This window comes from Bacillus rossius, chromosome 7 (genome assembly GCF_032445375.1).
Source record: "Bacillus rossius redtenbacheri isolate Brsri chromosome 7, Brsri_v3, whole genome shotgun sequence".
Taxonomy (NCBI): Eukaryota; Metazoa; Arthropoda; class Insecta; order Phasmatodea; family Bacillidae; genus Bacillus; species Bacillus rossius.
The window spans coordinates 39,067,013-39,081,528 of NC_086335.1; the positions used below are offsets into that span (position 1 = coordinate 39,067,013).

Sequence of the window (14,516 nt, forward strand, 5' to 3'; positions counted from 1 at the left end):
TTAAACGTTATTTTCAAGCTGTGAAAGCTCAAGATAGTTTTCAGAGCAATAAATCTTTACCGCTGATAGATGATTGATGATATTAAGTAAATATATGTAGTTAAGTGATAAATAAAAAAGCAACTAAAGTGATAAATGTACAGGATAAGCCCTGAAATAAAAGCAACGACAAGATCATGGCGTGTAAAACTTCTCCATACTTGCAATACAAATATTTTGATACCGCTTGCAATAAAGCTTCTGTACTACTTTTATTTTAAGTTTTAACACAGCATAGGACTTACTTAGCTTTGGCTACCTGTTGGAGTCAACAATTTGCGAGCTGGTGTGATTATCAAGATATTTGTAGTCGCCTGTTAGTAAATATGTGGTTGCAAGAAGGTGTGAAAGAAATGTCTGGGAGATGTGATTTTAGGCCTTGACATGCCAATAGTTTGGATAAATGGTTCAAAATTAGAATTATAGCAAAAATATGGAAACATACAAGATGGCGGGGCATAATGCAAATCGGCGAAGGAAATGTTCGTCCTTGCCGATCATTCGCGGGGCTGTCCTATATTAAATTGATGTTTTACGTCCGGTCTTGAACATGGTACTTAACCGACAGACAATTTAAATTCGTATCTATTCAATTATTCCCTCCGGTCCTCAATTAACACGCAAGTGTCCAAGTACCTGGGAAGATACTCCGATGACCATTTTTTTATTTGTACCTGAGGGGTGTCCTTTTGGAGGTAGGTGCCAACATTTTTTTTCTACTTTTACTAGGATAGTCCTTGGAAACTCAGTTGCCAACTATTTCATTTGCAAAGTTGCAAGGCAGAGCTTGGTAACATTTGCAATTTTACAAAGCTTTGCCATGCAGTTTTACAAGTGATACCGTTGGAAACTGAGTTTACAAGGATTAACTTTGTATAAAGTACAACAAATATTTTACAGAGTACGGACTTTTTAACAAAGATGTCACCTCAAATAAACGAATAATTTTTTTTCGTAGTTTCAGGTAACTGGATCTTCGAAGAAATTACCTCGTATTTAGACTTATGTTTTCATATATATATATAGAAACTCACACCTGGAAGAAATACAGCGAATTTTTACCTGTGTTTTTTAATGATTTCCCTAAATACCAACGATATGCTTGTGGGTTCATGTTAAAAGTAAGTGGACTTCGTACCCGTTAATTTACTCAGATAAGGATACATTTTCGAAGATCCCTGAATAATTTGTAACCAGCGGTTTTCGTAAATATAGGTTGAAAATTTTTAACAGTGTAGGCGATTCAAACCGCTCGGGCTGCGGCGAAAACGACGTCCCGTTTTCTAGACTGAAGATACTTCACAATACATTTTTATGGCGGCTATTCCCGAGTTATACCGCGTGTAAACTGCCCCGCTTCGTGAGGACCAGGAGGCGGGAGGGGGTGGTGAAGGGTAAGGGGAGCCGTGGGAGGTAGGGGGCCGCAAGAATAGTCCAGTTTTATTGCTCCGTGGGGAAGCGAAAGAGATGTCGCGAAGACGGGTGCCGATACATTGTAACACGGAGCCGTTTTCGGCCGATGGTCTCAGCTGTTAAAACTACAGCTCGATGGAAAACCCCTTACCAAACCACCAAATATCGTGGAAATGGAAGGACGATGAAGGAAAAATTGCGTTGAGGTGTTTCATGGCACGTAGACCCTATCATGATATATTTTGAAGTCTGATAAGTTAGAAAATTTTATCTGTGGTGATACATGGATTTTCCGTAAATAACGACACATAAATAATAAGTAATTAAATATATAATAAGTAATTAAACATGTGTCAGTAGTTTAATAATGCTGTTAATTAAATTTTTTTTTTTTACAAAAAATAAACGTCTCGTCAAAGCGAGATCATCAGAGACAAAATTCTGTTTATATTTTGCTTACAGGAGAAAATTTAGTGCAACGTTAAAGTATAAAAGTACACTGTAAAAATTATTGGTGTTTTTACAAGGAAAATTCATTGGAAATTCAGTTGCCAACGTTATCACTTTAAATACTACAAGTAAGGGAATTTGTGAAATTACAGATGGTACAAAGCACTGGCTTGCAGTTTAACAAGTGAAATCGTTGGCAACCGAGTTTCCGAAGGCTTTCCTGGTAAAAGTACAATTTTTTTTACAGTGTGTCAACTAAAAGAATAAGAAATTCACATTACTTCATACAAGTTTTAATTTAATAGAATTATTTCTTGGACATACGCCAATGCAGTTTTGCACTGTTTGTTATGGAAAAAAAAATTCAAGATTCCAAATTAAAAAACTAAAATGATAACGGTAACCCACATTAAACCATCCTTAACCAGCTCAGTCAAACAGATCAACCCAACGATGTACTTAAACAAGTATTATGGACAACACAACGCCAAGAGCTTAGAGAACACATTCAGTCTTATATATATCAGACAGCACATGATCTCCGTGGAAGCAATTTAGTCACGAAAAAAATAAATAAGAAAAAGCACAGGCGAACACAGTGGGCTAACGACGAAGAGACAGTTTTTAAAATAAAGTAAATGCAGGCAGACAATAAAACCTGGACAACACAGCAAATATACGAATACAAAGATGAAGATAATCAGACATTATGGATAACACGACAACACCGACGAACACCGTAGGTTTAATATGACTAGAGGCCTGCAAAATTCGCGGATTCATTTCGTGATATGCTACAATTCAAATAATTATACCTTAGCGTTGCTTCTGCAATTGGTTCACTGTTAATCTGGAGTAATGAGGGCCAATTAGAGACCCTCACTCATGGAAGTGTCGAATCACAGACACTCGGTCGAGACGACTCACAAGTCAGCAGCCAATGAACAGGAGGCATTTGCCCGAGTGTGTAGAGTGTAATAGAGTCTATCCTGGAGGCCATTGAACCCGCGAATTTTGCAGGTCTCTAACTATGACTAAACTGTTCCGAGGTTTCGGGAACTGGCATCTGTTCCCGTCATCCGGCCACTGTTTACTCATAGCAAACCTACTGTGATCATCAGTGTTACCGTCGTGGGGTCAATAATATTTGTTTAAGTACATCATTGGGTTTATCTGTTAGACATAGCTGATTTAGGCGTATTATCTGTGGGTTTATGTTTCTATCTTTATTTCTTAATACAGTACACTCCCGATTATCCGCGAAATTAAGTGGCAGCGCCACCGCGGATAGTGAAAATCGCGGATAATCTGCAAGCAAAAGAGCCGAAAATGGGAAACAAAAATGGAAACATTAATTTCAACTTAAAAATCTAAACATTTATGTACAGTAAAAGTTACAATTAAAGTACAAATTTTTAATTGATGCTAAAATTTTAGTATTTTACTGAGTAATTAACATACAATACATTTCAGTAATGTAAACATAAAAGTGTTCAACCATACGACTAGAAACAAAGTGCGACAGAGACAAAAATAGCAACGCATGCCAGCTTACTGAGTGAGTTCCGAGAAGGCCTGTGGCGTTTTTGCTGTATACTGCACACAATACACTCATCAGTAGAGTTCAAATTTGCTTACTCGTAATAAAATACAGATTTACATATGTGCTGTATTTTTTCGTAGCATGCGCGGATAATAGGGAGTTTACTGTATTTGTTCTTGACTTTTTTTCCCATGAAATAGAGTGCAAAACTGCAATAGCGTATGTCCGAGAGATTGTATTAAATCAAAATTGCGCAGTGCATGAATCATTTAAAGAACGTATAATATTCACATATGTAACGCTATGCTTATTGACTTTTGAGTTGAGTCCATTTCCGTGTAAAAGAGTGCGTGACAGACGTATCGGCTTAAATTGCTGCAGCCATCTTCAAGAGCAATTACTAAAGGTTTTATGGCTCTATAAAAGTATAAATACTGCACCAGAACACCAGGCTTTAAGTGTTGTAGAAGAAGCTATTCACATGAGCGATTTGAAGTAAGTACATTAATGCATTGCTTCCCTTAAAACCAAGTATCTTAGTAGGTAACTGCTACCCTGAAGATGGTGACCTCACCTTCAAATCTTCTACAACCCAAAAACCAAGCAACTATTTTGACTAAATTATCAAAGCCTTATATATCTGAAAAAATAAAAAGAATTCTAAACACAAATTATTCTTTCACAGGATAAGCAATTTGTAGCAATCGTTCACTATTAATAAAAAGTCATTAAATTAATTATTGCTATGGTCAAAAAGAGAAAAATAGTTTCTAGTATTTCATGATATAAAAAAGTATTTTTTAGGTGACCTCGCCTTCGAATCTGCTACAACCCAGAAACCAAGAAACTCTTTTGAATAAATTATCAAAGCTTTATATATCTGACAAAATAAAAAAATTCTAAACACAAATTATTCTTTCACAGGATAAGCAATTTGTAGCAGTCGTTCACTATTAATAAAAAGTCATTCAATTAATTATTGCTATGGTCAAAAAGAGGAAAAAAAGTTTCTAGAATTTCATGATATAAAAAAGTATATTTTAACAAAAACGTTTAAAATCAAAGATTGTGTTCTTCTGTTACGTTTAGTTAGAAGTAAAAATGGAATATTATCATATATCACAATAAAAAATTGTATTTTGAAATTTTTATTTATGATTTTATATAAATATATATTTAAATTGTATTAAAAATCACCAATATTTTTTATTTAATTGTGTCTTAAATTTTCGTGCCGTTCGGGTGCATCTGGCAACAGAGGACACCAAAAGCCAGGACACCGAAACCTAACGGTTGATATCGATATCGGAAAGGGAGAGTTAAAATGTCCATTAAAATGCACATTGTAAACCAGGGATGGGACGCGCTGTAGCTTTGCCCGTCCAGGAGGATATTTTCCGGGAGCTTTCAAGGCAAGATACGGCTTCCCCTTTCCCGATCATAAACCCCCCCCCCCCCTGCCCCCTCCGCGAGCTCTCCCGCCCCCTTCTTTATCCGTCCATTATCCCATCCCTCGCCAGGACTCGCGTGCTCATTCGCGTGGCTCCCGCGGCTCGCCAGATTCCGGGGGAACGCGGGAGACCAAAAAACATTTTCTTTGGCATCACTCAGCGTTTTTTTTCTTCCTTTCCCTTTTTCCCCCCCTCTTTCATCACATGACTTTTGATCAGAGGTGTCTTTTTTTTTTTTAAGGTATGCACTGTAGATTTCACATAACGGGTGATAAACCCGCTGAAGGATGTATGTATGGCCGTATGTGCCTTCAATGAACTAGGCACACGATTAGCATTTAACTATCAGTTTTTTTTTTCGAAAATTTCAATTTTATAAATTAGTTTTATTTATTTCTCTGCTCAAACCATATTTTCCCACTGGATTTTGCTCAGACTGAAAATGCTTTTTTCGACCGCTGAAACCAGCCTACGCACAATTCAAAATGAGAAAATCAACAAATAGACTGAAAATACCTCATAATTTTTAAAATAAATAAATGTTCAAAGTTTTGCCTTGTGTGTAAACGCAAACTTATAAGATAAACTTGAAAGGATGTACTGAAGTTCGTAAAGAATTTTTTTTTTATTAGTTTGTGTAATCAACGTATATAATTTTGTTATGTTTCAAACTTGCATTTGAGCTTTTAAGGTTAAAGACTTGCTTATATTGCTTATTGGTTTAGCCAAGACTGTTTATTATTTATTTGCACTCTACCGAAATACTCGTTATATTATTATCGCAGTTGCGCGAGTTGAGTGGCAAAATAAGGTTTTGGTTTAAATGATTCCCTTTGAGGCCAATAATAATGCCTAAATTGTGTTCTGGCATTGAAAATTTTAGAATTATTTAAACATGAGATATTGACATTATATCGAACTATTGTTTTTTTAAATAAAAATTATTACGTTAATAGACCGACACTACACAGTTAAAAAAGATTAGGTTTCTTCAGATTTTTTTCTCTCTGTATTAGGTAATCATATTACATTTTAAACCTTGCCCAATGTGACACAAATCAAAAGAATGTATAAGAGATATGACTTATAACTATGTCCAAAATTTAAACATGATTTTTTAGAGTTGGCAACATTTGTATTAGATCAAATACTTTGCTTACAGAATAAAAATATTTGAAATACTTTATTGATAAAAGCGAAAAATCAAAACACACCAGTTGTAATGAAAAAAAAAACCAACAATAAGAGATTTCTTGTGTAGAGATGCAGGTAAAATACTTGTAGAATATATCTAAACTCACAAACAACATGTTCTGTGTTTGAACTATGTTGGAATACATGTAATGCCCAACTTTAAGGAAATGGTGCATATTTATACTTTTTTTTGTCTGCATTGAAAACAGAACAACGAAATCTATAATGATTAAATAATTTTTTTTAAGAATATATTCTGGTAATACGATGAAATTAACGTTCTTACAATGAAATGAAGTATTGAAAATAGTACGATAAAAATTGTAATAAAAATACTAAAACAATTTTGGTATAATATTTTGTTTAGTTTATTTTTCAATGCTGCAAAAAATGGCCTGTTGTGATATGCATGTATTTGTGTATACATATACATACACACGTGTGTGAATATTTAGTCCTTAACCTGTAATAAGAGCAAAGATAAAAACCACAAGCGTATATAGTCCAGCAAAAACAACCTGATATAATCGCACTTTAAATAAAAACAAATATTTTTTTCGCAAAACAATGATAGTTGTACATTTTGAAATGTTTTAAATCCCTTTGATAGTTACAGAATTAGGCAACAGAAATTGCTGTCATTAGTAAGGGACACACATTTTTATATGGGACCAGAGATAGTTAGAACTTTATTTCGGTTTGTATCACTCGCATGGAGGGTCTCAGTATAAAATAACTGTCAGCTATAAAAGCGTAATTATAATTTTTTGAATACATATTTTGAGGGGAAGACTTTTGATAAAGATGTTAGTGTTTTTTATAATATAATAATGTTTTCCTCGACAAACTATTTTATGTACAGTTTCATGAATTAATATTTTTTTTCAAAATTCATATCAATTTTTTAAGAAATGTTCTCCTATTAAATAAAACTATAACTTATATATATAATAGGAATTGCATGTAATGGTCGCCAAAGTCGGTACAGCAAATTGAAAAGTTTTGCTTCAAGCTGGGGTAATGGATATAAATACGTTTAAAACTTCTAAATATACAATAAAATACATTATCCACCGTATTTTTGAACATTTAAATGACTATCGTTTAATGGGCTGTGATTAAAAAGCTAGCCAGTAGTAGGAACTACTCTGAACATAAAAGTTAACTCTTGCTGGCTGGGCTAATGCAAAGCATGCATAGAGGTCTTGAATCTTGGTGCAAGAAAACTTATCAGCTCAAGATAGGACTTTTAAGTATTTGTGTATTACACATCCTGCGGGGGTCATGGGTTTGATCCCTGACAGCTTGTTGTGACTGAAATTCACGAGCTCCGAGGTGGTGCCAGTGCCACAAATAACTGGCGCAACCTAACCATCGATATAATCTATGCGGCCACCCGTAAAAAGTACGAGTTCGCCAAACTTTTGACGGACCTACAGATGGACAAAAAATTTTCCCACCCTTTGATTGCTGCAGGCCACGTGATCAACGGATGGATGGACCAATTATGGCCTTAGCGTTTAGCGATTGCGGGAGATACCACCCGGCAATCAGGCATTTTCTGTAACGGGAAGGCCAGGTACTGTACTCTAAAATCGTAAGAATGAAAAAGTTTCGCGACGAGCAAGTGGCCAACTTCGTACACGTCCGGAAATGTTCTAGTGTCTTACTTCTTAAGCTCAATCGCTGCCATGACTGGCCAATCCTCGAACAAATGCGACCCTTCCTGCGTGGCTAATCCCCAGCACAACTAAGCGTATAGGATCGGCCTGAGACGCACCTAGGCCTCTGCCTAACTCGGACCCCATCTAAAAACACACTCCCGGTTAGGAAAAAAATTATGATCGAATTTTCAGTGCGCACCAATTATGTGTTAACATGTAACCTCGGTAACGTTGTTAGTGTTGCAAATAAACTTATAATAAGAAACTCAGACGCTAAATTTAACTTAAAATTCTATAAAACAATTCCGAGCGTCATGAATATACTGATCAATAAAATATTCGCTTTTCAAGTAAAAACCAACATTTCTAGACGCGAATCACGCACCTACTTTCTGCGCGCGCCGCTAGAATTCTCTGCTTGGATCGTAAACGTTGCATGCTAACATCACGCGCAGATGGCAGCACAAAACAAACGGAAATTTTAAACTATTAGAAGCGGCCCCGACAAAAGCGCAAAAGACTTGAAAATAAATTTTAAACACTGGCTCTGGTACCTGATTATCGACAAAATGTTTTATCAAAATACGGTCCATCTTGTTAAAATTCATTAAACAGTTAATACTTACTATAAAGTTTCCGGATACGTTTGCATTTACACTTTCATGGCATTACTAAAATGTTAACTTTAAACATTTTAAATCACACGTTATAAAAATAAGGTATTTTAATATTTCTTTTTGCTTAAACGTCGGAATCAGTCTGTAAATAATTACTTGAAACAAACCTTAACCTTGTTGATCTGATTAAATATTATTTTATGATATTATTACAATACAATGTTATTAAAATGTAAATTAAATTTTTTTGAATGACGAGACTTGAACCATGATCCGTGAGGGTACTAAGCGCGCGTTCTACGGCTGTTCTAACGAGCCCGTTGATAAGTTGTAAGGAGATATATTTTTTTAAGCAGTGAAATGCCAGTTTTCTCAGGTATTTTAAAACTTGAAAATACTTAACACTATGACTATTTAAGTTTACCAAAAGTTTCCTTTTGGCACACCAAAAAATGTTAATGTTGATACACGTGGGTCCGCCACGTTTGTGTCACATTTGCGTTCCATCGACTTCCGTTCCATTTTCAACACATCAAAAATCTTTAAATTCTGGAATCAAATATTTAGTTTTGGCCCGTATTTGTATTGAAATGTTTATCGCCCTATGATATACGTAAATAATAGTTGTGTGACAAAAAACCGTGATATTCAGGAAAATTTGTGTGATCGGTGGTCTAGGGTAGTCTCAAATCGTAAAGATTGATTAAAATGTAGTAACTTTTTTTTTTTAACATCCCGACGTGGAGGTTGCACGACGAGCTAGCGGTGAGGACCTCGGACATGTTCGGAACTGTTCGGGTGTCCACCCGGAGGGTGGAGGGGTGAGCACCGACTGTGGCGACCAAGCGTGATGGGTGTAAAGGAGATGTATGGAGGGCGGAGGGGGAACAGGGGCGGACCCCTACTCACTTGTTGTAGAGCACGATGTCGGGCCGCCATATGTGGTCCGAGGGCACGTGCAGCATGTGCACCCCGCCGTACTCCTTGGGCTCCCAGCGGAGCTTGTAGTCGTACCACGACTGCAACACAAGAGCACGCGCCGACCAGACGTGCCTCAGGCGCCGACCAGAGACCCGCTCCTCGCTCCGGTCACCGAACAAAACCGTCCCTCATCCACAAAGACCAACACCAGGAGTTAGTTACTGTTGTTTGATAGTTTGCCGAGGATCTCGCTGGGAAAAAGAACGTCAAACTACGGCGATGGTAATCCTAAGATTCACACATGCTCATTCCGTGGCCGGGTTTGTGCATTTTTTTTTAATCCTCGGGTTTTATTCTCTCCCCGTTCACGTGAAATCAAAACACGTCAAGGATTTGAATTTTGAATTCCATTTATAGCGCGTGAAATCATCTCGGACTGTAATTTTGTATTGATTTCTTAAAATAATTACTAAATCTGAAGGAGACTGTTTTTGAATATATATATATATATATATATATATATATATATATATATATATATATGAATATATATGAAATAAAATGTTTTCTGAATGACTCGGCCGAATAAGGCAATGGCTTCTCTTGCAGACGGCCGCCAATCACAAGGGAACTAACGCTATCACGGTCGCACCTTGTTGCAGTCTAATGAGCTATAATTTTATTTCGCGAAAAAAAAAATATTCATGCCCCTATCAATAGGTTGCCAACTGCTATTGTTTACATGCGCTTTCGCCGAAAATGCGTGCGTCGTTAAAAAAAAAAAAACTACTAATGATATATCGAGATATGTGTGTGAACTTACTTGTTCCACCCACAGGTTGGTCGTCATGATCTGATTCTTCAAGTTCTGGAACACAAGAGAAAGATTTGTTTGTTATATTAGTATACACAGCGATGAGGCACATTCAGAAACGCTTAAAAACACGATGACATCTAAAATAAACATAATTGTTGAGATTAATATTTTTAGCCGATCACAGTTTCAAAATTACAAATGCAAATAATTACGTTATAAATTTATCACGTTGACAAAATTACGTGTTAAAGGCAGTAAACATTGTCTGTGGTATAATAGTAAATTTTATGAACTATGAAGATTAATTTAGTTAAGTCGATGATGGGAAAATTTATTAATTTATTAATATACTTACCTAAATACCGAGTATGGTTTATGAATCGAAATATGACATAAAGGATCCAACAGTTTTTATGAAACAATTTTTTTATCTTTAATTTTGAAAATTTGCGTATGTTTAGTCAGACAACACAGATTAAGAGATTTACAAACAACAAAATAAAGTTGCAATAATTTCCAAAAATGAATAATATACTAAAAGCCAATGACTTTACAGGATAAAATTTTTGTAGCTACTATTAATGACCAACTTCAGGCATACTTGAAATTACATTTATACTGTGCTTTAACAAAGCAACTTTTCAAAAATCAAACGAAAGAAATTTTTTTGACTCAAAACTGTTTAAAGAAGTTGTTACATCTCCCCATATCCTCTTTTCAAAAAATAATAACTAATCTTATGCAAACTTGTGATTACGTACTTAAAAACACTGAACCGTTATTAAAGTGGCTTGAAAATCTCTCGTTAAGCTTGGATATAGGTGCCTTTATTTTTCTACTAAGAATTTCAAATGGAAATGCTTAGCATTTGTAAATTGTATTCGCAGTTTCATTCATGTTGTTTCATTCATTTTGCTAAGGTCTTTCAAATTAGGCATGAACAACGAACATATTAAATATAAAAGCTTCTGTATATATCAGGTTCCCATCACCTCTATGGGTATTTCAAAAATTTAAAATCTTTATAATTTAAATTAATACATACAGACGGTGCCCAATTTTAAAACGAGACTTCTTGAGTAGTTTGTTTATGAAAACTTAACAGGTTTTAACAATATATACGTATACATACAAGTGTTTAGCGTAATAACATAATGCACAGAAAAAAACATTTTCTGTACTTTTACAAAAGATTCCTTTGTAAACCATTTGCCAACAAAAGGTTTGTAATACCTACTACAAGAAATATATTGTAAATTTGTACAACACATAGCTAAGGTTATTTTTTTATTTATGAAAAGTTTTTTAAGATATTAAGTATTTTAAAATTGCCTTTTAATTTTATATTTTTATTGATGTATAATTTAAGCATATTGTTAAAACCATGGAATATTTAATCGAATACTCAACAATTTGACTTCATTTTGTTTTATCATGCTTATCAGTGCGTGCAGTTAATACTGGAAAGCTATCCAGGCAACGGTTTACCAATAACTTAAACTATTGGAGGTACTGGGACAAAACAAATCATAAACACCCTGGTAAGAATACGAAACTAGTATTATTACGAAAACTAATTTGTATCGATACAGTTGTTTTCAAGTAAATGTACAAATTTACAAACATCTGTCAGTTTTCATGAATATTTACGTTCAATTTACAAAATAAAATTTACCATGCGCGATCTACGAATGACTCTTGCGATGGTGAAGCTGTTTGTCTTATAGGAACCCTACTGTGTTCATCAGTGCGTCCTCGTTGATTTGTCAAGATTATATGTTTTGTATCATCATTGGGTTCATCTGTTTGTCATTTTATTCTCCAAGATTGCTTTTTGTCTGTATTTTCTATGTTACGAATATCTCATTGTTGTCAGCAAACTGTTTCTGTGATGATTTTTTTTTCTCAAATAATTTCTTCCTCGGAATTCTCTCCGTGCTATCTATGTGTGTAACATTTGACATCTGTGTGTTTGTGTTTTTATCTTTTTTTTTGTGGTTTCTCTATGACATACATTTGAAACCTGTAATTATGAATGTTCATGAAAATCATTCAAATAATTTTTCGGTTTCAGAAAACACGCGTCAAAACAATTCAATCTTAACTCTGAATTTTTTTGACGTTTTGCTGCTGGATCGTCGAGAGTGACTATAAGGACACGGGGGCAAATAACTTTGTCGAGGCTACTCCCCAATACTAAATGTACAATTTTTTTCAAGATACAAGTTAAAAAAAAAATTGTCAGTACCAAACTTTACTATGGATGTACCTATAAAAATGTGAAGTTGAAGATTATTAGCAATAGAATTGTAATTTTTTTCCATGAAGGTAATAACACATTAAAAAAATACTTTGAAACATTACCCAATCATTTTCTGGTGTCATAATCCCCGGGAGTCTACCCCTCACCCCAAATGATTTCCCCCCTCCAAATCGATGGCCCATAATGCGATACGCATTGGAACACGACATAAATAGCAAACAGCAGCAATATTAATGTTTCAGATAAAAAAAACATAGCTTGTCAGCAGTACCTATTCGGGGAAGATATTTGGGTATGTTCTCTTAACTAGGGTACGATTTTTTTTAAATAACTAATCAGAGAAGTAGTTTTAACACATTTATTTAAAAAAATTATTATTTAATATTATCCGCAAGCAATTCAACTAGGAAACCTATTCGCGATGTCAATGTGTATATTATCTATCATTTATTTCTTATCACTAGGGGCATGCAGATTTCGCGAAAAGATTTCGGGACTAGATGAAAAGTTAAAGCACTGTAGAACCGTCTGTGTTTCGTGATTGGGTAGTTTACCACAGTAATTTGATTGATTGTAACAACACCAATCACAGTGATTCAGTGCGGAAGTAAACGCGTCCTGAGTGGCTCGGTCAAATAAGGCAACGACTTCTCTCGCAGACGGCCGCCAATCACAAGGAAGAAACCGCTGGTGCGAGTATACCTTGTTGCAGTCTAATAAGTGTTCAGATCTTTTCGCGAAAAATGGCTGCCTCTACTTATCACTGATAAATAGAGACCTGCAAAATTCGCGGATTCAATGACGTCCAGGATAGACTCTACTAAACTCTACACACTCGGGCAAATACCACCTGTTCATTGGCTGCTGACTTGTGAGTCGTCTCGACCGAGTGTCTGTGATTCGACGCTTCTATGAGTGATGGGTCTCTAATTGGCCATCATTACTCCAGATTAACAGTGAACCAATTGCAGAAGCAGCGCTAAGGTATAATTATTGGAATTGTAGCATATCACGAAATGAAATCGCGAATGTTGCAGGTCTCTACTGATAAATAACAGATGAGGGTATACATTTCTCATATCGGATCTCGCGCTACACGTTGCAAGTCGTTCGGCCCTGACTGCGTGTCGGCGTCGACGGAAGGAAGAGTGTCGTACGGACGGCTTAGCGCCTGCCCGGTGTCCGTGCCTTGTCCGTGCTTTGTCCGTCCCGTGGACCAGGGGGCGTTCCCTGACGGGAGACTCCTCGCTTCGCGCTGCGTCATTTTTATTTTCCTCGCCCGTCCGCCGCGTCATTTGTTATCCTTTTGTCTCGGTCCGGCCGCCTTTTCCTCAGGCCTTCACTTACCGCTGAGCCAGATAAATTCGACGCTACGGGAGAAAAATTTGCAAAACATGTTCTCGGCGTGGAACGCAATCCACATTTTTTTCCCCCTTCTTCTTAATGTTTCGTGCCAGCGGGATGATAATTAATATTGTGTGAGCACCGTTCCTGCCAGAGAAAATATTCGCCGAGGGAGTTTTTAAAAAGTAACGTAAAAAATTATACAAACATAGGGTCAGAGCAAAAGCTGGAATACGAAAGTTTTTTTATTTTAACTTTGAGTTCAAAAACATGCACACAATATTTAAAAAAAATTACTTTTTGACTTAAATTTTTCTGTAGAGATCACTAGAAGCTCACGCGTTAAGAAAACTGTTATTTTTAATGATGTCACTGCAGAGTGCGAGTCACTTTAAGGGTACAAAAATAAGATAAAATATCGTGGATTAAATTTAGTTGATTTTTTCCTGGTTTAACAAATTCCCCATTTAAAATAGACCATATATGAAGGTGCCAAAACTCTTAATATACAGTGGTAATAAAATCTGTGTTAATAATGTAATTATATTTAAGAAATATTTTTTAAATTTTCTTTTTTTCTTGAGTGGTTTATCCAAATAAAACTGCAACACTATAAAAGCTAAAATAAAGTTATATAAGCTCTGTGAAAGTGAACCATATATTTTTTTTAATTCTTAAATTTCGTGTCGAGGAAATTTTACGTTTGAGACTGGTCACAAGAAAAATATGTTTTAAATAAATAGCAGCTGCATCGTGGAACTACAAACACTATAACATAACATCTGAAACATCTACAACAC

At 35.5% G+C, this 14,516-nt stretch overlaps 1 protein-coding gene across 1 annotated transcript in view; it reads right to left on the bottom strand.

Annotated features, from left to right (window-relative positions):
* Nucleotides 1–10,172, bottom strand: part of LOC134533861 (acetylcholine receptor subunit alpha-like) — a 171,814-nt gene extending 161,642 nt beyond the window's left edge. Inside the window, exons 1-2 of the mRNA XM_063371563.1 lie at nt 10,116–10,172; nt 9,281–9,390 (exon numbers count right to left, since the gene is read on the bottom strand). Of these exons, the coding sequence (XP_063227633.1) occupies nt 9,281–9,390; nt 10,116–10,142 (137 nt within the window). The 5' untranslated portion in view covers nt 10,143–10,172. The remainder of the gene's footprint in view (nt 1–9,280; nt 9,391–10,115) is intronic.
* Nucleotides 10,173–14,516: the final 4,344 nt, after the last annotated feature.